General features: G+C 39.3%; 1 protein-coding gene across 3 annotated transcripts; it reads left to right on the top strand.

The window, feature by feature from the left end:
• The first annotated feature begins 93 nt into the window (after positions 1-93).
• On the top strand, positions 94-23,946 carry AFG3L2 (AFG3 like matrix AAA peptidase subunit 2). Of its 3 annotated transcripts, none has more exons than XM_048939145.1 (17): positions 94-277; positions 4,207-4,306; positions 4,782-4,850; positions 5,898-6,013; positions 6,883-7,035; positions 9,516-9,590; positions 11,141-11,262; positions 12,929-13,202; positions 13,747-13,884; positions 17,039-17,192; positions 17,907-18,014; positions 18,152-18,277; positions 19,454-19,564; positions 20,088-20,203; positions 21,074-21,274; positions 22,211-22,405; positions 23,360-23,946. In XM_048939145.1, exons 1-17 carry the CDS (start codon positions 161-163, stop codon positions 23,600-23,602), a joined length of 2,418 nt encoding a protein of 805 aa, XP_048795102.1. In that variant the 5' UTR covers positions 94-160; the 3' UTR covers positions 23,603-23,946. The 3 variants fall into 3 exon arrangements, with proteins under 3 accessions (XP_048795102.1, XP_048795101.1, XP_048795103.1); XM_048939144.1 differs by having other exon boundaries at positions 11,138-11,262; XM_048939146.1 differs by lacking the exon at positions 94-277 and adding an exon at positions 403-516 and having other exon boundaries at positions 11,138-11,262.
• The last annotated feature ends 1,738 nt before the right edge of the window (positions 23,947-25,684 follow it).

Genomic DNA, 25,684 nt, shown 5'->3' with positions numbered 1-25,684 from the left:
GCTCCCTCAAGGCGGAGCCTCGCGCGGCCCATCTTCCGCTCTGAGCTCGCGCAGCGGCCGCCGGAAGTGACGCGATGACGCCGGGAGGCGGACGTAGCGCGCGGGGGCGGAGCGGCGGCGTGACGGCGGAACGGCGGCCACGGGAACGGCCGTCGGGGCCATGGCGCAGCGCTACCTGCTGCTGGCGCTGGGCGGCCGGCGGCGGCTGCCCGGGGTGCTGTTGCAGCAGCTGCTGTGCGGGAGAGGCCTGCCGCTGCCGCGGCCCCGCCCGGCACAGGTGAGCGACGGCCCGCGGGCAGGGCGGCTCTGTGTGCGCGCGGGCCCGTCGGTGGCCGCGGAGGGGCGGGCCGCGTTTGCCCGGTGCGGGCCCTCGGAACGGTGCGGGGACGGGGAGCGGGCGTAAATACGGAGCCGGAAGCGGCGGCCGGGCCCCGGCGGGGGAACCTTCAGCAGCGGGCGCGAGGTCAGCCCGGTGAGCTGACACCGCGGTGCGGGTTGGGAACCTCGAGGCGGGCGGTGAGTGCCGAGTGGTGCTGGGCGGCCGTCGGCCCTTCGTACGGCGGCTCGGTTGTAGGGTGGGCGTTACCCTGCTCGGCCCCGACGTCTCGGAGGAACTGACTACGGGTATGCGTTAGCGCTTGGGAAAAGGTGGTTGTTGCTGTCCTGCGTCAGCGATAGCTTAGGCAAAGTGCTGGATCTGACTGTGGTGAGCTGGGAGAGCTGCTGCGGCTCCTTGTCTGCTGGGCTGTCCGTGCGGGGAGGGATGTCTCTGAGAGGAATGCACGCAGGGGTGTTAATGACTTGTTCTACCGATTAGTGAGTTTCTAGTTTAAATGGTGGAATTGTGTTTGTGTGGTCATGGTTAGGAGGAAAAAAAAAAAAGTAAAACAGCAGTGCTACTGGTTTGTCTGAAGACTGCTTCTCATTACTGTCGGTAGAGTATGATGGATTCTTATTGGGAATGAAGAAATAGTGTAGGAGCAGAGAGGTGGTCATCCCTCTGTACTCAGCAGTAATGGGGCCACACCTCAAATGCTGTGTTCAGTTTCGGGCCCCTTGCTGCAAGAAAGACATCGAGGCTCTGGAGCATATCCAGAAAAGGGCAATAAAGCTGTGAGGGGTCAGGCACAGGCCTTATGAGGAGCAACTGAGGGAGCTGGGATTGTTCATTCTGGAGAAAAGGAGGCTGAAGGGAGGCCTCATTGCTATCTGCAGCGACCTGAAGGGAGGTTGTGGTGAGATGGGCGTCAGCCTCTTCTCCCAGGTAACTGGCAGTAGGACAAGAGGGATTGGCCTCAAGTTGTTTCAGCGGAGATTCAAGTTAGATATTAGTGAAAAGTTGTTCTCAGGGAGTGATGAGGCCGTGGCACAGGCTGCTCAGGAAGGTGATGGAGTCACTGTCCCTAGAAGTGTTCAGTAACCATGCGGGTGTGGCACTGAGGAAAATGGGTTAGCAGACATGGTGAGGATCGGTTGATGTGGACTAGGTGATCTTAGTGGTTTTTTCCAACCTTAAAGCTGCTATGATTCTGTATCTGTGCTATGGGGAGAACTTTGTGTTCGTTCCAACATTCATGTGTTTCTATGGGTAGCAAAACAAGATAAGTAACTTATCTGAAATTAGATTTATTTATTTATTGCCAGCTTGGTTTCTTTTCCTCAACATGCTCTTATGTAGTATCAGCCACGGTTAGATATTGGAGATAACTTTCAACTGCATTTTCTTTCTTTAAGAACCATAAATTGGAACTTGTATATGGATAAAGTTTTAAACTTGTAGCTTTCCTGAATTACTGTGTTTTTGATCCTTTATTTACATAACTTGGTGTGACTTTTCTGTTCTTTGGGTATCCTTGATATAAGGCAAACAAAGATGGATTATAGTCACAATGTTTCTGCAAAGTCAGTAGTTCTGCTTTCTTTTAAATTACACATTTTATTTAAGGTTGGAATTGTGGAGAAGGTCCTTCAGAAGGTGCTACAGATCCTGTGTTTGTTATACTCAGGAGCAGTAACACTGTCACCTCACTTCTGAGGTATTTCAGTTGTAAAACTGACTTCTGTATGCTTCAGACTTGCTTGCTTGAATTTCTATTTAAAATAGTCTCGATTTTTAGAAAGATGTCACATTTATCTGAAGGAAAAAAAAAATTATGACACGTGTGCATGCTCTTTCTGCATGCTGTGACAGTTCTTTCATCTCTGACTGGGAGAAGCTGGGCAGTTTCTGGTACCTAGCCCAGAACAGTCCCTGTGCTACCTAAGCATCCTGTCAAAACGTGTGCTGTTTGCCTTCCCTGTCCTTGGGCAGTGGGTGTGCTTCCAACTGCTGAGGTTGCTGTGGCATTTCCACAGGCAGCCAGCTTGAGGACAGCTCTTGTAGCAGAATCAATTCGATCAGCTTTCATCTTGGTGGTTTACCTTGTCAAAAAGTATTCATTACCATTGCAGTGTGGTTCTACAAACTTCTTTTCTGGAATGAGATGGTGAAAGGAAACTGCGTTTGCAGGGAATAGGTTTTGATGAGTCAGTACGTAGCATAAAAGCGTGCTGTCACTCAGTCAGGTGATGTTCTGAACGTGCTGTAAAGGTGGTTCTTTCCTTTTCTCACAAAATCAACTTTAAAACACTCACTTCTGCATAATAAATGTATAGTTGCTTGTCAAGTTATTACTGATAGATCTTGGGATCTGTCAAGAATGTCCAGCAATAAACCAGTTGTATTCATCAGGTCTGCCCCCAAAGCAGTGTCAGCTACTTCTTCCCTCTTTCTGCATGCCTCCCTCCCTCTCCAATTTGAAGTCTGATAAAAATGTGAATTAAGGCTGTAATAAGGCAATGCTGGCCCTGCCACGCCAGGCAGCTGGATTTGGCTTACTCAGACTTTTATTTAAAACAAGCAGTTACCTTTTATTTCTGATGAGACGGGAGTATCCAGTAACGTTCATTCCGGTTAAAACAATTAAAACGTTCCAGTTATTCCAGTTAAAACAATCTGAGCTTGTGGAATAAATCTTAATTGTTTGTTATTATAGGAGGCCAGCAACATAGAACAGAAGCCAGTGGTTTTGGACATGGCTTTCAGTTTCATCTGTTGCTGCATTCACTGCCTGTTGACACATGAAGTAAAGATAGCGACAGCCTCTATTTTTCTTTTTTTTTTCTTTTTTGCCCATAGAGATTCATCCCAGTTGTCCCAAAGCCTCTTCCAAGAGCACATGTGCTATTGCTTATGGTGAAGGTGATAACATATTGACCTTGGAAGCTGCTCTCTAAGTAAGCTGTTCTCCAGGCTACTCATGTTGTATGTGCATTACATGAAAAATATCCTTCTGAATTTCCAGAATCAGACTTTATTTCAAGGATCTGCAATGGCTGCATCAAACAGCCAAGGAATTCTTCTTAGCACAGTCTATTGCAAAAGCAAGCTAGAAAGACACTTTGGCATTCTTCTTGGTTCCAGCAGGTGGAACTAGATGACTGCTCACAGTAGGTGTGGTCTGTTTCTTCAGTTAATAAGCTCCCAGGCAGAAGACTTGTGGAGAATCGGAAGTGACAATATGCCAGTGTTCCTAGAGTAATTTGGGTGTGGAATCCAGTGCCCTTCGTGTTTTTCTTTATGCACAGGTTTTGTTTAAAACTGCTATATTCCAATTGTAACAATTGTTGTAGGGATTCTAACTTTGAGGTTTAGTTCATAGACGTAGTCCAGGCTTTTTTAGGCTAAATGGATGTTTGCTGTCTTGTTCTGAGTACTGTGAATTTTCAAGTTTTCAGGACGGGGGGGGAGCTTGGATTTTCTTTTGCCTGAAGTATGTCCTTGAAGAAAGGGAGCTTGAACTGTGTGATGACATTACACTCTACTTCATTTCTAAAAGAAAGCTTTAGATATTGTAACCAAATACTTTAAAATGCTTTTATTTCCTTCATTGCACTTGAATGGCAAACATCACTAGACAATCTTATTGGCTTAAGCTGCAGTGGTTTAATGTGGATCTGTACCTACACAGGAGTTTGGGTTTACTCTTAAAGCATCGTTCCTCCCCGCATTGGTTTCTTAGCTGGCCATAGATATTGTGTGATGCATTCCTTTTGGTTTCAAGGGGATCTTAACTGCAAGGAAAGGGTTGCAGTTCTTTCACAAAAAGTGCCTCAGCATTGTGTGCATCATTTTCTTGCTGCTTACGTTTATTTTTCATCTTTCAGCCTCATGAAAGTGCTTCCACCGGTGTTATGACTGACAGAAGAACAGTCTTGGCAAGTGTCATTGCTGCTTGCAGAAGGCTCTTCTCACAACCTCCCAAAGGTGACTGCAGCTTTGATCACTGGAGTGAAGCAGGCGGCTGAGGACGATGCTCATGTGCCGCTTAAGTTTATTGTGTACAGGGCAGTAAGCTCTTTTATTAATCAGCCATTAATCCTGAGGTGGAGCAGTGATTTATAGTATTTTCAGCCACAAACAGAGCTGACTGCAGTTTGCTCAACTTAACACTGTGCAGCACTATTTTCTGTTGAGCTAAGCTTGTCTGTCTCTGGTTTAAAGGACAGCTTTAAGCTATTAAGTTTTTGATACTGAGTTTTTCAGTATCAATAGTATAAGATATATTCATGGGAACCTGATAGAGCTCTTCAGCAAAAGGACAAGAACAAGGCCATATTCTGCAGTGAATGTAGTGCTTACTTATTTTTTTACATTGTATACATTCAATTTGTGACTACTGAAATGTAATGTTACAATTGTAAACTAAAAAAACAATTATTTGCTTTTTAACTCTTGATAGGATTTGAAAAATATTTTCCCAATGGGAAGAAACCAAATGCAACTAAAGGTTCAGCTGGAGAAACAAAAGGTACAAATAGCCATTTGATTTCACTTCTCTTTTTTAGGATGTATTCATTATATTATTCATTACATTAGATTCTAGCTAAACATTGGGTTTGGACTCTTTTTGTTTCTTTTTCAGAGAACATATTTCTGTACTAGATTAGTTTGAAAGTACAAGTTGTCTTTTTAAAATGTTCTGCTTTCATGCATTGTGTATCTTCTGAAATAATACTCATTTTCTATCATTCTCTTGTTGAAATGCTTGTCCTTAAATTCTAGTTTTCCTGTTTCCTATTAGTTGGTATAGTCATGCGTTCAGATACTTTGTGTGTTTAGTTCTCAACTTTTCTTTCAGCTAGAACAGTTTCTGTTGAATGGAATAGGCAGAATTGTCTTTTTGGATGGGAATCCAGAACCATTTCTTCAGCTAAGAACCAAGCACATATAAAGAAGAGCTGGTGTGGCAGCATGGTGCTGTGCTGTGCTTGTCTCTGGATTATTAAACAGGGCTCCCACCTGTGGTATCAGTAAAGTCTGTCCTTTAAGAAGAGCATATTATGACCAGGGGAGGTGAATTCGGGGAGGTGGTGTTGCTTGGAGTTTGTGAGGATTTCTTTGCATGTGTTGGGTTGTTATTGTTGTTGTTGTTGTTTGTTTGTTTTTTTTGTTTTGTTTTGGTTTGTTTTTTTTTTTGTTGTTGTTGTTTTGTTTTGTTTTTAAGCTGAGGATAATCTTGCATGTCTTGGATTAGTGTAGGAGAAATACATTTCACACAGTCTCCATAATGTGCTTTGTAATATATTGGTAGCATTTTCCGATTCTCAGTGTCAAAGTGTCATCAGGTATGCAGTTAACAGACTCCACTGCTGATCAAAACTGTATGATAGAGATGTCTCTGCCAATTGGAGTATCTTTTTCTACAGAAAGGTGTAGTTCCATTCTCTCTGATTATTGAAGCATCATATACTAGTTCATTTTGCAGGCCTCTTTAGTTTTATTTTAGCTTTAACATTAGAGTGAGATTGCTGTAAGATACAAAGATATGATTCTTGTTGTTTTATTTTTTCCTTAGAAGCAAAGCAAGCTGGTGCCCGACAGCCAAGTGGGACTGGTAGTGGGGGAGGCAGCAGTGGTGGGAAGAAAGGCGGCAAGAAAGAAGATGCTAACTGGTGGACCAGACTGCAGAAGGTCTTGACCTTAACATATCTTTCTTTTTGATATTAACTGTCTTGAAGTAACCTGGTGTGCTTTTTTGCTTTCTAGGGACATTTCTCTGATTGCCTAAGTTCCTCTTAGGCCTCCTGTGCTTTGTATTTCGTAGTAACCGGCTCTAGGTGGCACTCCCACTCATTGCCTTTCATAAATACTTGTTTGTATGTACCTTCAGAGGCATCCAACTCTTTAACTGGTTCAGGAACCTTAATGGAATGTTAAGGTATATGAATACGGCTGTTCATAATCTGTATTTCTGTAGTGGAGCCTCAGGCTTTTAAGAGTTTCATATTTTGTCTGAAAATGTCAGACATGTTATATAAATGAAAATGTTAAACAAGCTTAACAAGTTTGCTGTCAGCCATTTTGACCTTGATGGCATACTTGAATAAGCTTAATTTTGTAATCTATGCTCACTGTCATTAGCTATAGCACAAAGATTATAGCGTTTAACAATGTAAGAATATTGCTCTTGTTTTACTGGAGGTGTGTAAGTTTTCTCTTCCCCTCTTTTTTTGTTGTTTTTGTAGGCTTTGTGTATAGTGCAGGGAAAATTAAAATGGAGGGGAAAGGTCGTATAACAGATGACAGAACTTTCTTTTAAAGTACTTCGTAAATGAAGACTGTGCAGTTACTGTTTGTAGAAACAATGTTTTTTCCACCAGCTTTGCCACTCCTCAATTATATCTGAAGCAACTGAAACATGTTAATACGGCAAAATATAATTTTATTTGATGTTCTCCGTGGTAACCTTGAACGCAGGGAAGATAACTCAAATAGATACTGGAATCTGTTGTTTACTTACTGTACTGTATATTCTAAAATTTGTTTCTTTTTTCCCCTAGGGTGACATTCCTTGGGATGTCAGAGAGTTTCGTATGTACGTAGTGGGAAGTTCATTTTTCTGGACGATGGTTGTTTATTACTTCTTCTTCAGGGTCCCTGGGAGAGAAATCACCTGGAAAGACTTTGTTAATAACTACCTTTCTAAAGGAGTGGTGAGTAGTAGGGAATCAGAATGACGAATCAGTGTGCTGTAGGCGCTCCTTTCTGCCTCCCTGCTTGTGTTTGTATTGTTTTGTAGCTGTGCAGTGAGAGCTCGCTCGAGAGAAAGGGATTAGCTTTCATCTTCATCAGTTCCTTGTCTGATGTTCCAGGTGGTTGTATGAAGGCTTGTGTCAGTTCAAGAAAACAGAGGGAGTGGACAACTCAGAGTAGAGCTTCTCGGTTGAACAGCTAGTGCTCTAATTCAGAGGCAGTGTGGCTTCAGTTCTCAGGATGGATTTACTGTTGATTTAATGGTTTAAGCAGGTGTGCCATGTGCCCTGAGGAGGAACTTATTCCTAACCCTAAATACTTCCGTTAGCCCTACTGGGGGTGGGAGGACTTCTGTTTTTTCATTCCTTGTATTAATAGATTACCAGGGATCTGAGTAGCAGTGGTGCTAACAGACAGGTGAGGGTGGGAAATGAAAAAATCCCTTTCAGGGGCAGTGAATTGGCTTAACCATATTATAAAGTAGTCTCCCTTACTTGCTTTCTCCTTTTATTTCTTCTTTCCTTCTTACGTAGAGCTACTTCTGGAGCAATCAATTCTGTCATCAGTGTCCTATATCTCTGTGTAACTTGACATCTTTCCACACTTGGAGTAATAGGTTGGTGATGCCCTGAAGTGCAGGATTTTGAGTGTTTTATACAGGCCTGTTCCACCTCAGGAGCCACAAATGCTGGGCTCTCTTATTTCCATGTTTGTAGCTTCTCCTGCAGGTTAGAAGAACACAGGCTTGCTTCCTCCTCTGCATTCCAGACATGGGGTTTTGAGTTAACAGCATGTTTCCTGCACCTTTGTTGCTGTGATAAACTGCTAAACAGATTGTGTCCTACCTTTCTTTGTCTTAATGCTCAGTGCAGAGCTGCTCTTTATGCTTCTACCGTTCTGCTCAGGCTGCATCTGGAAGTTCTGTTCTTAGTTGGCAACTATGTGTACATCTTGTGGAATGGAAGCATACTGGTTATGCTTATACAGCAGCTAAGGCACTAGCTCAGTTAAAAAAAAAATAAAAAATAATCAGTAACAGTTAATGAGGTCTGAACCATGGTTGCAGAAGAGCATTATGAAAATAGCTTGTTGCGTAAGATGAAGTCTCTCGGCCTCTATAAGATATGGTCTGGATATTCCAATAAACTAAAAATGTGTTCATCAAAAGCTGTTGGTTGCCATAGTCCTGACCAGTTAGTGGGGAGAAAAACATCAGCAGTGCTGGGGTTACACACTGTCCATAACAAAGATGTTCAGGTAGTCTTGCTTCCTGAAGTCAGATCAGATCTTAAGTGGCTTCTTAGCTTGTATTTTGCATGAGTTTTACCATAAATGTTCACACGTGGTAAGTTGAGGGAAGTGTTGCTAGCCTGCATGCAGCTCAGACCCGACTTGTAGAACCGTAATTAGTTTTAAAACTTTAAAAATTGCTGAAACCATTTATTGGATGGAAAGAGGCAGAAGAAATGGAACTAAACTACTCTTTCATTTTCCTTAGCAATTGTAACCTTCTAAGACACTGTCAAACACAAGAAACTAGGAATTTGACATTTTTTCCATCCTAAAATAAGAAGCTTAGCATTTTTTATCTGTGAAACTGCAGCTTGATTCTTGATTTTAGTTTCTGATTTGTTACCTTTACAAAATTATTTTGGTAACTTATGGATGTTCCTGTGTTTAATGTGGCAGTACAGGAAGTCTTTTATATTAGCAGGAACAATTGTAAGAGCAGAGTTAAGTTTGGAAGCTGCTGAAGGAGTGGCCACTATGTGGCCTATCACTTTCTATGTTTGACCACTGAAATAGTAAAACAATAGTATTGTTTAACTACCTCACTCTACCTCTAATTTGAGAGAAGGTGGATTTGTTCTTTATTTATTTTTTTGTCCTTAAGAAAGGCTATGAAGTCATCCTTTCCATCTGATTTCTGCTGTGCCAATATTAATTGTTTACCAATTGTGTAGTTGCTTCCTTACATTGAAATTAATGAAGTTAAATTAAATTGTCACTGAAATAAATTCTTTGAGACAACTTTCTTAGTTAATGGCATTCCTAGGATGCAAGTTTGGAGTGGGAAGGAGCTTTTACTATTTCTAGCTGTGATCAGGATTAAGGCTAGTTTGAGATATTTCTTTTTTTTAAATAGAGCTACCAAGCAAAAGCATGTGGAAGTGTGAAATTTGCTGTATACATCTGAAACAGCACAGTTTACTTAGAAACTTTTGAGCTTATCTTAAATAGAGTTAAAAACCGGATAACCTGTGTGACACAGATGGTGTCTTGTGGAACCATCCTGATCTACAATGTGACTTATTTTTTTTCTTGCTAGAAAACAGAACAGGTTCATATCTGGTGTATGCGGCTGTGCTAGCTGTGATGGAAGAATAGATAGAGTTTGTACACTTTAACAGGTGACAGGTTTTGTTCTTTCCTTCCACAGGTGGACAGACTGGAAGTGGTGAACAAGCGCTTTGTTAGAGTGATCTTTGTGCCAGGAAAGTCTCCTCACGAATGGGTAAATGTTTCTAATACATTTACACGAGGCTTTAGAAAGAACAAGGCAGCCTTTTGATAAAGTTTGATGCAGAGAACTTAGGAGCATTAGTTGTCTTTTAATTTTAAGTGTATTTTTTGCTTTACTGTTACATTATTCTACATGGCTTAGGTTTATAGCAAAACATAACCAAGTAGTTCCTTTCCTGCACCGTGCTCTTAATACAAATATATGGACAGAAGGAGTGTGAAATTATTGAAGATTCTGTATTTCTAATTACTGTCAGCTCAAGAATATACCAGTCTTAAATGTGCATTTGGATCTTTTCTTCTCCAGACTGCTTTTAGATAGTTAGTTATAAGGAAACTTAATTTTCTCTGTTTGATACTGCAATTTTAAAGCTAAACTACCAGCTCTTATTCTTGAGAAATGCACTTTTTTCAGCGAGTTACTTTTCCTAATATATATATATATATGTGTGTGTTTATATATATATATATAAACATAACCAGGAATAGGCTGATGAAGGTAAAAGTTCTCCGAAGAATAATACTTGCAGGCTGAGACCCATTCAAAAAATAAACATAATGCTCATATGCATAAACATGAAAACTTTTGTTCTGAGCACCATCTCTGCCAGCTTCAGACCTTCTCATTGTGCAGGTGATTGACTCTTATTGTCATGATTTTTTTTACTGTTTCATAGCTTAGAGAGGCTTTATGTCATTACCTTAATTGGTGATAGGCTGTTTGTTTAGGGTTTTGTTGGGCTTTTTAATTGACTTTCTGAAACTGCAGGTCCCTCCAGGATAGAGTGAAATCTGCAGCAATTACTTCATCTGTGGATTTCAGTGCAACTTATTTACTCACCTACTCTTTAGCCCACATACCATCCATTGCCTTAGTTTCTCAATCAGTTAATACTTAGGGTTACTTTTTTTTCTCCAGCATTAGAGGAAGGGCAAGTCAGGCAGGTCATGGTGCAAAAGGGGAGATTCTCACAAAACAGACCCAATCTCATCTGTGTTTCAAAGTAGAATCTGGATTGTTTTCCAGGTATACAATAACTTCATACTGTCTTTTGTGAATACAATTAATTTTAGAGCTAATATGGATTCCGAATGTATATAATTGCTTTTCTTAGTCAGGAAGGCTGAGATCTTATGGTGAAATAGTAGGTTGTATGATTGCTGTGCTTGCTGGTTCAGTGCTGTGTTTTATTCTGATTATGTAATTCTCTCCTTAAACACCTGTTTATCTATTATATTCTAAATATTTCTCCCTCCATTTTTTATGGAGGAAAGGCCGGGATTTCAGTGTACTTATAATGCACAAAAACTTGGATGTGTGGTTTCTGTAGAGGCAATGACAAACACAGTGTCCAAGTTGGTAAGCCATAGATTTATTAGATGCATCTTCCATTGGTTACGTACTTTATAAGATAACTTAAAATGATGTTTTGGTCTGATTATCTTCTAACGTTTACTTGTGTATGTGCTAGAAGTTGGCTTAAAACTAAGCTGAGGTGCGATAGGGCACGTTGTGGTGATCTCTGCTCTTTTTTTTAGCAGTATGTCTGGTTTAATATCGGTAGTGTGGACACTTTCGAACGAAATCTTGAAACTGTACAGCAAGACCTGGGTATAGAAGTGGAGAACAGGCTGCCTGTAGTCTACTCAACAGAGAGTGATGGGTAAGAAGCATGTTTTGTTGTTTTTGTTTTTAAAGTATCTTGATGAGAAATTGTCTCTACAGTAGGGTTGTAAGTCATTCCTGCTATGCTACACTGGGTGGCAGTATTATCAGAACAATCGTGGAATCATAAAATGGCCTGGGTTGAAAAGGACCACGATGAACATCTAGTTTCAACAATAGTCATCTTGGCTTTATTTCTGAAAGTTAACACAGGACCTGTTCACTACATTATCTGTGTAAAAATCTCAGTACATACATATTTCTGTTCGCAACTAACCCTTTCTTCACAGAAGCCCTTTAGGTGGCCTGGATTAGAGCAGGAGTCAGCAAGACACAGCAGTAATGTTCCAGAGATGGTGCTCAGGGATTTTTGAGAGAACAAAATGTGGCACAGAACTGCAGTCTATTGACTGAGTTGTAAAAGACATCACTTTCTGCCTGTAAATTTGACAGAGGCCTTGCAAAAAGGCAAGGTATTGGTGATGAAGGGAATTACATTATTGTGCCTGTTAGCAGGAGCTGGAAGATGTATCATGCTTTTAATCAGCAAGTTGTTTAAGAAAAATAGCACATCTGATGTATGGCATTGTTGCTAACCCATTAGGGAATAATGGTTCCAATACTTTAAGATTTGTATTCCTTATAGGTCTTTCATAGCTGAGCAGCAGCTGTATGATCACAGATTCAGAATCTGTTTAATTCCATAGTGTAGGAATATCTGGCTCTTCCTTTTCATCCCAGAAATCTGGGCTTTTTGCAAGAGCATGAAAATCTTGTGTGGGAAGTTGTGGTAGTACTCCTGTCTCTTTAGGATTTTATTATTGCTGAGAGTTGAGAGAATGTCTTGTGAACTGTTCTTTCCAGAGAAAAAGCCATGAAGTGCTCCAATGCTGTGATAATGAGAACTGATTTAGTATTAGGATTTTCAGGTCTTTTAGAGCCGTGCTAGAAGGTTGGAGGACAGACCGTGTGAGATGGCGGGCTATTGAGTAATCAGAACAAGGCTGTAGCCTTGGGACAGAGAAACAAACACAGAAGGAAATTTAGAAGTTGAGAAAGACTTAGGGGACCAAGAGTGAGTATGTATTTTTGAGAGTTTTCTGCTTGAAGGTGTAGTGTATCCTGATTATATGTTACCTAATACAGCTCGCTTTGATTAAAACAACCATTTCCATCCAAGTCCTGTGAATTCATCTTTAAAGGGCACGTAAAATGAGCTGCTTCTGTTTCCTAGGGAATGCAGTTTTTCTCTGTGTACTTATTGCTATCACTTGATGTTGGTTTAAAAAAGAAAAAGACAAAACTGTTGCTTGTTGAGCATCAAGAGTAGGAATGTATTACCCTCTAAGTGTTTCAATTTATATTTTCCAGCAGTGTAAGAGAGCACAGCAATGAAAAATTAATTTTAGCCCTTAATTACCGTTAGAAAAAGTTTTTTGGTCGGTTTGACATCTGTAAATCAGAATCTTTTTTGCTTCTCAAATGTATTTTATTTCCCAGTGTGAACATCTTGTAGAGTAACATTTACAGTATCTTTGCAAGCTAGACTATTAGTTCTGAATTCGTTTAGGTTTGCTTGTGATGAAACCAATGTCTTGGACATGCTGTGCTCAGTAATGGATTTTTGTAATGCTTGGCTTTCTGCTTTTTGTTTTTCTCCACAGATCGTTTCTCCTGAGTTTGCTGCCTACAATCCTTATTATTGGTTCTTTATTGTACACATTAAGAAGAGGTCCTGCAGGCTTAGGTCGAGGAGGACGTGGAATGGGTGGACTTTTCAGTGTGGGTGAAACCACAGCCAAAGTCCTTAAGGATGAGATAGATGTCAAATTCAAAGACGTAGCTGGCTGTGAGGAAGCCAAATTAGAGATAATGGAGTTTGTTAACTTTCTGAAAAATCCCAAGCAATATGAGGATCTGGGAGCAAAAATTCCAAAGGTAATGAAGTGATGACTTAAGAGATGATGATTTGATTCTTTTGTTAATCCTCAGGAGTTTGAACTGGACCATGAACGTTTATATAGGCAGTACTTTCTAACTTCTCACAATCAGGAAAAAAAATAATAGACATTAAATGCCAACAGAATAACTATAGTGCCAGAAAACTTTTTAATAGAGTATTTCATCTGTTTGTATAAGTTAGAAATTATACACAGGGTACTTGTCTACCATAGTTGTATTGTGATGGTTATAGAATTGCCTGTCACTTTTTGACTATGCTGTAGTGGCAGCCCAGCTGGAAACAGGCCACTTTTTTTCAAATGTTAGATGAAGAAATCACTGTCCCTATAATTCTGAGTCAACATGAAAATGCTGTATTTTTTTCTTCATGCTGGCTTAAATGACAGATGAAATTTCAGTCTCTTTTCTTCTACCATTTTTACTGTGGTAGAGGGAAAACCATGGCTTTACCATGTAGAAGATCTGTAAGTAAGGTATAGTTGCACTGTTTTCATAATGAAAATGTCTGTTTCTCTTGCAGGGGGCAATTTTGACAGGTCCTCCAGGTACTGGAAAAACACTTCTTGCTAAAGCTACTGCTGGAGAAGCTAATGTACCATTTATCACAGTCAATGGCTCAGAGTTCTTGGAGATGTTTGTTGGTGTGGGTCCAGCTCGAGTAAGTCTTTGGCCTTGCTGTTTTATGTGTGGTGGTTGTTGAAGAGTCTGTGTCAAATTTGGTGGACCGTTTGATGATAGATTCAGGCTTTAATCAGTAACTTTTTTTAATCTTTAAGTTACTTAATCTATGCAGGTTACCCTGTAAGTGATATTAGATGCTTGCCTAAATACAAGAAGCATAGAGTTGCCTTTCATAAAAGGAAGAAATGTAGTTCAGTACTGATTATAGGTTGTCTGGGCCCTAAAGGTCTACTTCTTTACAGAGACTTGGAGGAGGGAAAAAAAGAAAACCAGAACAAAGCTGTCTTCAAGCTCTGCTCCAAAGTAAACACACTAGCTGGGTCAGAAATACATACCTCATTTGGCTGCTGCTATGGGGGTGTCTTTTTCTGCTCTAAATCATTCATATTTCTCTGAAGACCTTTGTTTTCTTTGTAGTGTCAAACCCTTGAATGTAGTTGTCTGGGACACACAATTGAGCTTCTGATTGAAATAGAAGCTTGTGGATTATGGAGCTAATGCTTTAATTTCTGGAGATCAGGTGATTTAAACAATCAAATATCATACTTTTTTATGTTCTGCCTTAATACATTTTTAATGAGCTATTTTAAGTGGAAAGTGTTAGCTCTGTTCCAGCACTTCCATTTTAATTTTTTTTTTTTTTACTACTATATTTCAGACATTCAGTTTGAAGTCTGTCTTTTCGTGCCTCGGAAAGGAGGACATGCAGAACTGCCAATTAAATATGTTCTAGAAACAAGCTGCTGGAAATGTTTTGTAAAGCTGGAAAAATAGAACTCCTTAAAATGTCCAAAATTATGCCCTATTGCCAACAGCTCATACCTTCACCAAGCTCTTAACCTTTTTTTCATAAGCCTCAGAAAGTATATTTTCAGGCTGACGCTGTTCTGGAGAATTTGAGTTGAAATTTATTAGCTACAGTTTTTGAGCGTGAAATGGAAGTTGCTTTAGGATCTTGATTTGAATTTGAAATTTTACAGGGAATGGGCTTTACCAGACACGTGCAGTTTTAGGTCCTGTGAAAATTCACAGGCAAGTTAATTTTGATTAAATTCCTAAAGCCTTGAAAATCTGCAATTTTCATGTGGCTGGACTTATTTGAGGCTTGTGGTTAAGCTTTCCGTTTGAGTATATGCCTCCTGCTACCTTAAGTTCTTCTGTTGATTTTCTGAAGTACTTCTTCCAGTAATATAGATGGGAGATGATGGATGAAGGCAGGCAATTCTAGATCTTCTATAAAGAGAAAAGGGAAGTAGGTGAGAGGCACACTGGTTGGTATAGAGCCTGCGACTGAGGGAACAGGGGACATTTAGAGCTTTGAATGCGGAATCTGGTTTAGGAGGGAAGGTTCCAATGAAGATGCCAAGTGAAACTGAAAATATATAAGGAAATTGTCAAATGGAACTGCTGTGATGGGGAAAGGGTATAGACAAAGCAAGGAAATACATGTAAGAAATAACATGGTGGTAAAAAAACTTACATGGTGACTATGTTTGAAAGCTGTGAAGATAGTGATCGTGTCAATAGGATGAGTGGGAGCTGAAAAAAGCCTACCATAGAAAGGACTTCACTAGGAGACAGTAACAAAAGAAGCAGATCTGTATCCTCCAGGAAGGTGGTAGATGTCTAGGAATAGTAATGGTACTCAAGCTGTATTGTCACTAACTATTAGCATAAACCTGAAAAGCCCGAAAGCAAAGTAGGTTAACCTTTTTGTCTTGACTTGTGCAGGTGTAATTATTGCCTCTTAGCACTAAGTGATACCTTTGACATAACAGTTGCTCCTTCAGCTGTGAATGTTTCAACACTGTTGATAATTTCTGGTTACCTTTCAGTACATTGTGAGAGAGTGGTTTTGTTTCATTTTCTATGAATTTGGTAAATAAGACTTATCAGTGATGCTTAATCAATTGTAAATTACGATATGCTGGAAAAGAGCCTTCGTTCCTGTGTGGTCTTTTAGTTCTGTTACTTCTGAAAAATAGTCATTTAGTTTGGATCACTCTTTCAGACCAAAAGGTGGGAGTTCACTTTGAACACCTGACACTTCTTCTTTGTTCATCACATTTCTTGTTCTTATTCAACATACTTTTAGTCGAACTCTGTTGACAAATCGGAATGAGTTTCCGCAACATGGCATACTGTCCAAAATTTGCATCACTTCACATCTTCTGTACCCTACGTGTCTTTTTAGAGACATCTATTCTAGTTGCCGTCTGTAATGTATGAAGTATTAAAGCTCTGAGCTGTGTGTAATTCTTCTGTATTTTTTAATTTACTGATTATTCCAATTATATCACTCATGTCTGTGAACTTGCTGAGCTGGTTTTAATGAAGTCCTGGTATTTTTGTGAGCAGAATGTTGTAATGTTGCATCTTGTAGCCTGTTTGTGGTATAAGTATTACAGTAGGATTTGGTAGACAGTATCTTACTGGGGGGAGGAAGGACTTCCAGGTTATAGATATCATGTGTTAGCCATCTTTACAGGCTTCTAGAAGTTGATTTAATTGAAAAATAAATACTGGGAGGTGAATTCAGTTTTCATAGCCTGTGTAATGGAGAGTCAGGATGACTAAGAGTCAGTATTTATGAAGAAAGTATTGTAAGAGTACAATAATAAGCACTTACAAGTAAGCCTTAAGCTCACTGTAAGAGCGACAGCACTTTGTCCTAACTGCAGGAAAACCTGGAAGCCTTTATTTCCTTGATCTGAAGAACTACCATGTCAGAGCGTGCTTATTCGTGTTTCATTTCTGCTTCTACTATGCATTGAAAAAGAGCTTGAAAGAGAGATTGCCTTAAATCTTCATAGGCTTTTAGTGTCAGTATGTAAGATGTAATCGTTCAGGGAAAATGGTAATTTCTTAAGGCTTTTAATTTGTTTTATTTATGTTCTTAATTTATGGATTGAGAAAGGAACTGTCAACCAAAGGGCCTTCATATCAGTGATTCCTTCTGAGTGGCAGCTGCGGTGTAACAATATTGCACTGGAAGCTGGTGGGTGATTTGGGATCTTACTGCAGCAGTCAGCGATAATGGTATTATTACTGGTGTGCCTTCCACTGCCTCAACAGTCCTGGCACCATTGTCAAACAGTGGCTAACTCTCTCACATTCTGTTTCCTCTGAAGGTTCGAGACTTATTTGCTCTTGCTCGTAAAAATGCCCCGTGCATCCTCTTCATTGATGAAATAGATGCAGTAGGAAGGAAGAGAGGAAGAGGCAACTTTGGAGGACAGAGCGAACAAGAGAACACGCTCAATCAGCTTCTAGTAGAAATGGATGGTAAATATTTAATTTCTAAATTACAATGACAAGGATCTAATCATAAGTCCTTAGTGACTGAAGTACCCACTGTATCGATCACTGCATTAATGTTTGCAGTCTTAGGTGCAAGATGTAAGTGTGCAGATGGTAGTAGAGGGAGGAACACAAATGAAAGAACTAGTGCACTTCTCAGACCTATTAACCAACACTGGGTTCATTTTTAAATACAAATTGCATTTGTATTAGGAAGCAAGTGTTTCCTAAAATGAGTCGTGCTTACTTCCTAGGATGAGTAATGGTGACTCATTTTGCTGCAGCCTGATGTTTACTAAAATTTGTTCAGGAGGAAGAGCAATTGTTCTGCATCTGATAACTTTGTCAAAGTTAAATAAGTGAAAAATAAAATTGCATGATAGCAGTCTGTGTGTTAAAAATATATTTAGGCATATGGACGTACACATAGCTAACCATGTTGGTTCTGCAGTTTACTTGGAACTTAATCTGTTGCTGTCCTTTGTAGATAAAGTAAGCTTTGATACAGCACTACAGAAAGCACAGCCAAAGGCTATTTTTTGCTTGTTGTGAAAAGCTGGACAGTGTTCTAGAAAAAGGAACTATTTAAGATCATTTTTGTTAACTGCCAGTACTGTTGTGGCCCCATAAAGTCAACAGTTTGATTTGTTCTTCTTGACAGTTACCTTTACACAGAATTTTATTGTATTTTTTCAACAGGCTTTAATACCACCACGAATGTAGTAATTCTGGCAGGTACTAACAGGCCAGATATCTTAGACCCTGCTCTAATGAGACCAGGACGCTTTGACAGACAGATCTACATTGGTAAGTTTATTTGCATCACTATAATTCTGCTTATGTAGAATGCTACCAAAATCACTAGCTATTTACATATGTAAATTCTCCATGCACACCGATTTACTTATGAAAAGTAAAGATGTATCTTTCTTTAATTTTTAAAGGCCCTCCAGATATAAAAGGAAGAGCATCCATTTTCAAAGTTCACCTTAGACCTCTCAAATTAGATACAGTCTTAGATAAAGATAACCTAGCAAGAAAACTCGCATCGCTAACACCTGGTTTTTCAGGTAGGTGACTCTTAGTATCACTGTTCTCTGCTGTAGATATTTTATGATACTATTTCTGTTTTTCATTTTGTCTTTTTATTTTTGTGTTTGATCCAATCTGGCTCTCTTACTTTATTTTATTTGCTGGAACAATGTGAAATCATCTTTTCCTGTTTGGGCAGCTGGGAGATTTCTGAGGGTCTTGAGTTTGTCTCCCTCAGTCAGGTTGACATACAACATAGCAGCTTCTGTCTTCAGCAGAAGCACCCCAGAAATTTCTCGTTGCCAACACTGGTATGTGTGACACTGGTATGTTACCTGCTGTAGGGAACCTGCTTTGGCAGGGGGGTTGGTCTCGATGATCTCTGGAGGTTCCTTCCAACCCCTACAATTCTGTGATCTTCCTTTTAATGTTTTTTTTTTTTTGATGCTTTGAACATACCAAAAAAGCAAACTGTTTCATAGTAGTTTGCATGAACATTCTATGGGGATAATTTGAATTTCTGAATGTAGAGTCTTCTCCCTGAAAAATGTACTGTGACCTTTTGTTGAATTAGAAATGAATGTGCAAACCAACATTCTTGGCTTCTATCATAATCCATTTAATACCCGTGTTGACTGATAATGAATTCTTCACTATCTGTGGTCTTTAATAAAACTTTTTCTGACATCTGATTGCCAACATCTCTGGCAACTGCAGTGATGGTTTTTTTTGCTTGTTTTGAAACTATCAATAGCGTTACCATAAATAAAGCTAACAAGAAGTGAATGGCTTGAAGCCAGTCGTGTGTCTCTGAAATGATTCCTTTCATGTCAAGGTCTGAGCTGTACTCGAACCATATGTAGGAAAGTTGTCTAAGTCTAAATGAGGCTAAATGCAGTGCAGTCTGTTGCAGGCAGAGCTTACAGAAGGTGCAATAGAACCTGATGTACAAATCAGCACCTTGCTGATTGTAAGCTCTGTTCAGTAACAGTATATCTAAGAGCAAGGTCCTACAGCTTATCATCATAGTGTGTAGTTAAATCTATCTTAAAAAAAACACCATGTACATGTAAAGAACTACTTTGGAGTCTGTTACCTTTAATTCTATTCTATGTGAGAATCTGTGGAAACATAATCATAGATAAGAATGTTTTTATGCTAGACAAAGAAAATTGGTAAAAATGATAAGTAACTTATATCTTCCCTGCCTGTAGGTGCTGATATTGCCAATGTTTGTAATGAAGCTGCACTAATTGCTGCACGGCATCTCTCAGATGCTATAAACCAAAAGCATTTTGAGCAAGCAATTGAAAGAGTGATTGGAGGTAAGTGTGTTATTCATCAACACTGTTGATGTAGGCACTTTTTATGTGGGAAGAATCTTCTTAAAGGCTATGTCTTTCCTCCTAAACATACTTAAGATTTAGAAAATAAGTTGCTGGGTTATTTTGCTGATTTCTGAAGTGGAGAAGGAGCAGAAATAGACATTCAATCAGGACACTTTCTAATTTATTCAAAATGACAGGAGGAGTAGTTGTTTGAATTGAGTGATGCTTTTAACTGCTGTTAAGTTTAAATCTAGAAAATGACTGGATTTTTAAAGAGCAGATGTTTTATATACAAACTTGAATATTCTAAAGAACTGCAGCTTTAAAATAAGGGACAAGGTTACTGTAAAACCTCAGAGACAACACTTCTAAAAGTTGCTAGTTTTGTTGTATATTAATTTCTTCAGTGGAGTATGTATGTGGCATGTAAGTATTGCTGACTGTGTTTCTAAATGGAAATGAGGGATTCCAGTGGAGAAAGATATGTCTGAAAGGATTTAATCAAATTTCTTTTATAAAGGTTTGGAAAAGAAAACTCAAGTTCTGCAACCAGAGGAGAAAAAGACAGTAGCATATCATGAGGCAGGGCATGCAGTTGCAGGATGGTTTTTGGAGCATGCTGACCCACTCTTAAAGGTAAAGGAAGCATTTTTTTCCTATTCTTTTCCCTCAATGCTGGGAGGACACTGAAATATGTAATCTCACAAAAGGCTGTGTAAATGTTATGTTTTGATTTATTTCACTTTGTAGCTTTCTTAAATATTTTCTGACTTGGGCGTTATGGGGTTTGTAGTAAAATGGCCTTGGAAAGTGAGAGGAACATGATGTTCCCACGAGACTGCCTGATTTGAAAGCTGCTTTTTCTCAGAGGCTTTTAGTTGAGATGCAGTGTTTAGGCTAATCTTAGCAGATTGTGCAGGTGCACACCTCTTCAGGAATACAGCTACAAAAATGGTCATCCAGAAGCTGATTTGAGTTTGCATAGCTTGGCAAGTTGAAAATAAGGGAGAACAGCCCAATCTCTTAAACCTGCTGTGACGTTGTGTTTTGAATGTTGTCTAGTTTTCAAGCTTAAAATTTTTCATCTACAACTTAGTGCACAAAAGAGGAATATTAGTAAGCATGGAAGCTATCTATTCAGAATTCTGTTGATGAACTGTCTGAGAAATGTGAAATCTGTTCTGGAATACTTAAAGCCCAGTATGTATTACTGAAAGAATTATGAATTTTAATTAACACATTTTAAAAATGCCATGCAGTCTTTGCAAAAGGTGTTACAGTGGTCTTACCTTTCTTTTCCAGATATTCTAGTAGTTGTTATCCCAGTTTAGAGCTAGCCAGGGCTTTTAAGAATAAATCACAATGAGGGCCAAACAGTAAACGGAAGTAATGTCTGAATTAAAGTTGAAGGGTGAGTATGGTATAGGTTGTGATATTAAATTAAGTCAAACCAACATACATTTTTTTTTTAAACACTATTTAGCATTCTGTTTATTTTGATTGTAGGTATCTATTATCCCTCGTGGTAAAGGACTGGGTTATGCTCAGTATTTACCCAAAGAGCAGTATCTTTATACCAAAGAGCAACTACTTGACAGAATGTGTATGACACTGGGTGGACGTGTATCTGAGCAAATCTTCTTTGGAAGAATTACAACCGGTGCTCAAGATGACTTGAAGAAGGTGACACAGAGTGCATATGCTCAGGTATATGCTTGAGTAATACTTATTTTTCTTATTGTTTTCCTTTTCTACTGCTTAACACTAATGTTTGTAAAGGACGTGATTTAATCACGTATGTCAAAAGCCTACCTCAGTAAAAGATTATGTGACTAAACATTATGCTGCTGTTGTATGGAGATGCTGATGACTCAACTGCTACATTGTAGTCTTGCAGTGAGCTGATCGCTATTCTCCACCCCTTAGAGGAACATGCATGCTGCACTGCATTCAAATACATGTGGGAACTCTACTTAAAAAATTAGTTTACTGCATATATCTGATTCTCTGATGCTACTTCTAAAGCTGCTCAGTTTGGAGACCCAATTGGAATTGACATGTATATGTAAATCCAGAAAACCTTGTACTTGGGCACTATTTGCTGTCAGTTCAGACATTTTGTACCATATTAACTTAGCACAGCTAAGTGATATGAAATCTTAAGGATGCAGTGACTCATCTAACTGCAGCTCTGTACTGTGTAGATGCTTATTCTTGTTCCTGCATCAACATAAAAGCTGTCATTTGATAAGATGCTTGCAAGGTGAGCAAGAGAGGCATTTTAGATGAGATCCTCTTCCCCTTTACAGCACGTTGCCCTTATCCTCCACTCCCAAACCACACCAATTTGCTGGTCTTTGGTAAATTGCTTATTTTCTCAGTTCTGGAAGTTTAACATTTAATGAAATGCTTGGTAGTGCTAATTTTTATCTGGCCATCAGTGTCTCTTGTTCAGTTTTAAATAGAAAATAGTAAGTATAGACTTGCATTTGATTAAGCATATTGTCTCCAGAAAGGTCTAGAACACTGAAAAAAAGATTGGAATTTCTCTTCATCAGGTTTAATGACTTCCTAATTTCAATTCTGTCTACCAGATTGATATCAATATATCCTAAAATGTCACCATCTCCCCTTCACTTTCAGATTGTCCAGTTTGGTATGAATGAAAAAGTTGGGCAGATTTCCTTCGACCTCCCTCGTCAAGGAGACATGGTATTAGAGAAACCCTATAGTGAGGCAACTGCCAGAATGATAGATGAAGAAGTTCGGTCACTTATTAACATTGCTTATGAGAGGACATTATCTCTTCTGACCGAGAAGAAAGCAGAAGTAGAAAAGGTGAGTATTGTGATGGTTTTCAGGCACCAGCTTATAAGTTAGAAGCCAAATTCTCTTTGCTAAAATGTTCAGTATTCATTTGTGAAGTTGGGGAGAACTGTCTACCTGCTAAAGTAGGTGTCAATAGATGTACTAGACCAGAATGAAGAGGGGGAAAAAAAAAGAAATAACAAAGCAAAGAATAAAAACAAAAAAATCACTACCACACACACAAAAAACAACAACAGAAACACCATACCTAACAGTCAGTACAAAGGTTCTAAATGATTAGGCTGAAAGAAGATCTCTAAGAAAGGAGGTATGCAATATTTCCTCTATCTGAATTATTTTTGAAATTCCTTCCATGTGCACGGGTTGCTTGAGATCTGCCTTGCTGCAGTTGAGGCAACCCTTGTGCGTGTTCTTTTCCTCCTTACCAGAAAGCCCAGTACAGCAAACAGGTCACTTTCCAGGATGGGCACCTGTCTGCTTATTGACAAGAAGAAAGTTTTGTATGGATTTGGTAAATGGCATTTTAGTAGATCATTGTTTTCACTGAATGCTCACTGACCCAAGAAGGTTATGAACTACACATGTGCTTTATATACATTAGTATTTTATACTGCTCTGTCTAGCTCATAACATTTGGCAAAGAATACTTGTTTGGATCTATAGCTTAATGCATTGCATCAGGAGCCTTTTGGCAGCAGAGAAAGACTTGTTCTAAAGTAACAAGTAACAGTAGCAGTGCCCATAGAGTGTTTTGCCAAGCCTTTTAAGTAGGATTTGAAGAAAAAGATACGCTGCATAAATTCTGACAAAAGGAAAATTGGGTACTAAGTAAACTCTGAGCACCTTGTTTATTTTATCAAATTTATCTGTGTTGAATTAATGTTGTCCCAGACTGCCTTAAACTCCTGCAAGAAGAGAGATAACTGATGGTACTCTGTGTGACATAACTTGCTGCTGTTGCAGGTTGCCCTACGACTACTGGAGAAGGAAGTGCTTGATAAAAGCGATATGGTAGACTTGCTTGGCCCAAGACCATTTGCAGAGAAGTCCACTTACGAAGAATTTGTTGAAGGGACGGGAAGTTTGGATGAGGATACTTCTCTACCAGAAGGCCTTAAAGACTGGAACAAAAAGCGTGAAAAAGAGAAAGAAGAGACAACAGATGAAGAGGTTGTTAGGCAGATCAGAGGAGGGATGCCATTTTAACTGCCAAGTGTGTGGTGATGCTGACTTGCACTCTGGAAGAGAAATAAACTCACCTAGTTTGTACTTCCAAAACAAACAAATATTTATTCAACCAAACTGTATTAGAGATGGATGGAAAAGTGGTGTCTTGTGCAGAGACAAAGATATTCTACTCCCAGTATGTGGTATCATCAGTTCACCGGTAAAAGATCATCCTTCATTTGTCAGCTGAAGAAACGTACCTTGGATTTGAGCTGCAGTGGAATCCAGAACTGAACCTCCCAAACACTGAAAGAACTGAGATTCATGCACAAACTTCATGGCACTGGTCTCTCCTTTTTTTTTTTTTTTTTTTTTTTTTTTTTGAAATGTATGTAGGCTTACTAAAAAGAAATAAATAATTTTGATTATTCATCTAAAATATACCTGTATGTGATTTGTTTCCAAAAAAAATCACAGAAAAATGCATTGTTGAATGCTTGGCCAAAAGTCTGGTCTTGCGAAGTGTAACTAGCTTTGCAAAAGTGTCAGCTTTTTGATCTGATCCTCCTTTTCCCCACCCTTCATTTTGATTTTTAAAAGGAGTTGTTTACAAAGAACAGTCAAGTAAGTTGACCGTACAACTGGACACCCAGTCAGATATCTTAAAACGTACTCATGGTTCAGTCTGGAACTTGCTCCTGCAGTTTTATTGGTCAAGTTTTTTACGGAGTTCTGTAAGATATTGAACATATGAATGTGTTGTGTAAATACAGTTTGAGTCAATAAAATCAGTACTTTTCTGAACAAAGTTTGTTTTTTCTTTTGCCAATTTCTTGATAACAGAATTCAGTCTAGTACGAAACTTCCTGAGTTTAAACCTGTAGTAAATTAGGGTAGCAAAATTGTGCTCTCACATTGCAAAAGCAGCCATTCCAAAGGTACTAAACCAGATTGTCTGAGTTTCATACTGGTTCGATTAATCTAAAGGTAGCAATTCTCTCTTAGTTTAATACATTGGTCTCAGTGTAGTAATCGGCGTTGGTTACCTGCTGTGTGCCAAGAGTGTATTTGTTGGAGAATTCAGCTGTTGAAAAGATAACTGACAGTCTCCCTGTCCCAGAAAAAGGGAGGGAGCATGATCTGGGGAGGGTGAGGGGTTGGGTTCTGTTTTGTTTTTCAAGAGCAGGGAGAAGGAACTGAATTTCTCTACTAGATAACATTCTTTAAGGCTTAACAGAGGGCATGTTAAGGGACTAATCAGTGATAGATTCCAGCTGCATGTTGCAACATGTTGGAAAGCAGGATGGTAAGGAAAGAAGGGTCTATGAAAGGTCAGACTAACTGTCTGCCTGAGTTACTTGAAGCAAATTGTTTATGGAAACGATTTTTTTTTTTTTTTCTTTATTTTTTTCCAGTGATGAAGGTGTTGCTATTGATGATGTCCTCCTTCATTGCAAGCCAGGTAACAAGGGACACAGGGCACAGTAACTTAGGACTTTTTTAGTCATTAAGCAGCTGTTGTGTGCTCCTATTGAATTCCTTATTGTAGAATGAATATTTAGGAAGACACCCTGAATAAAACTAAACTTCAATTCCTGTATTACTGGTGTTAAAAGTTTAGAATGAATGATTTCTGCAATAGTAAACTTTCGTTTTGTCTGAAATGTGATGTGACTAATAAAAGGTAGGTTTACAGAGCTTTTACTGAAGTTTAGGCATGATCACAAGATTGCTGATCCATTAGGAGAACAAGAGGGAGAGAGCCTCCCTTCCCCCATTAAAATGTGCAGCAGTTTCTGTACAATTTGCAATAAAAAGTTAGCAGATGTATCTGATGTACTACTACAACAGTTTTGACTGCAAATCTCTTGCTCTTACTTCCAAGCAGAGCTGCTGGCGCAGAAACAGGTGCAGATCTTGGGTTGGCTCCAGTCCTCTGTGTTCATCTCCCTAGACTTTACCGAAGTTGCTTCAGGACAAGATTGCTGTGTTTTTGTCACTTAATGAGTTTGTTGCTCCCAGTGCATCCTGTGACAGTGCTCGGGGCAGCATTTACAGCTCTGCAGAGACTGAGCATCAAGTCCTACCTGTTGGGACAGTTAACTCCATCCTCATGTTTGT

This window comes from Lagopus muta, chromosome 3, assembly GCF_023343835.1.
Source record: "Lagopus muta isolate bLagMut1 chromosome 3, bLagMut1 primary, whole genome shotgun sequence".
Taxonomy (NCBI): Eukaryota; Metazoa; Chordata; class Aves; order Galliformes; family Phasianidae; genus Lagopus; species Lagopus muta.
Note: the sequence above shows the minus strand (reverse complement) of the source record. Positions and strands in the feature narration are given on the sequence as shown.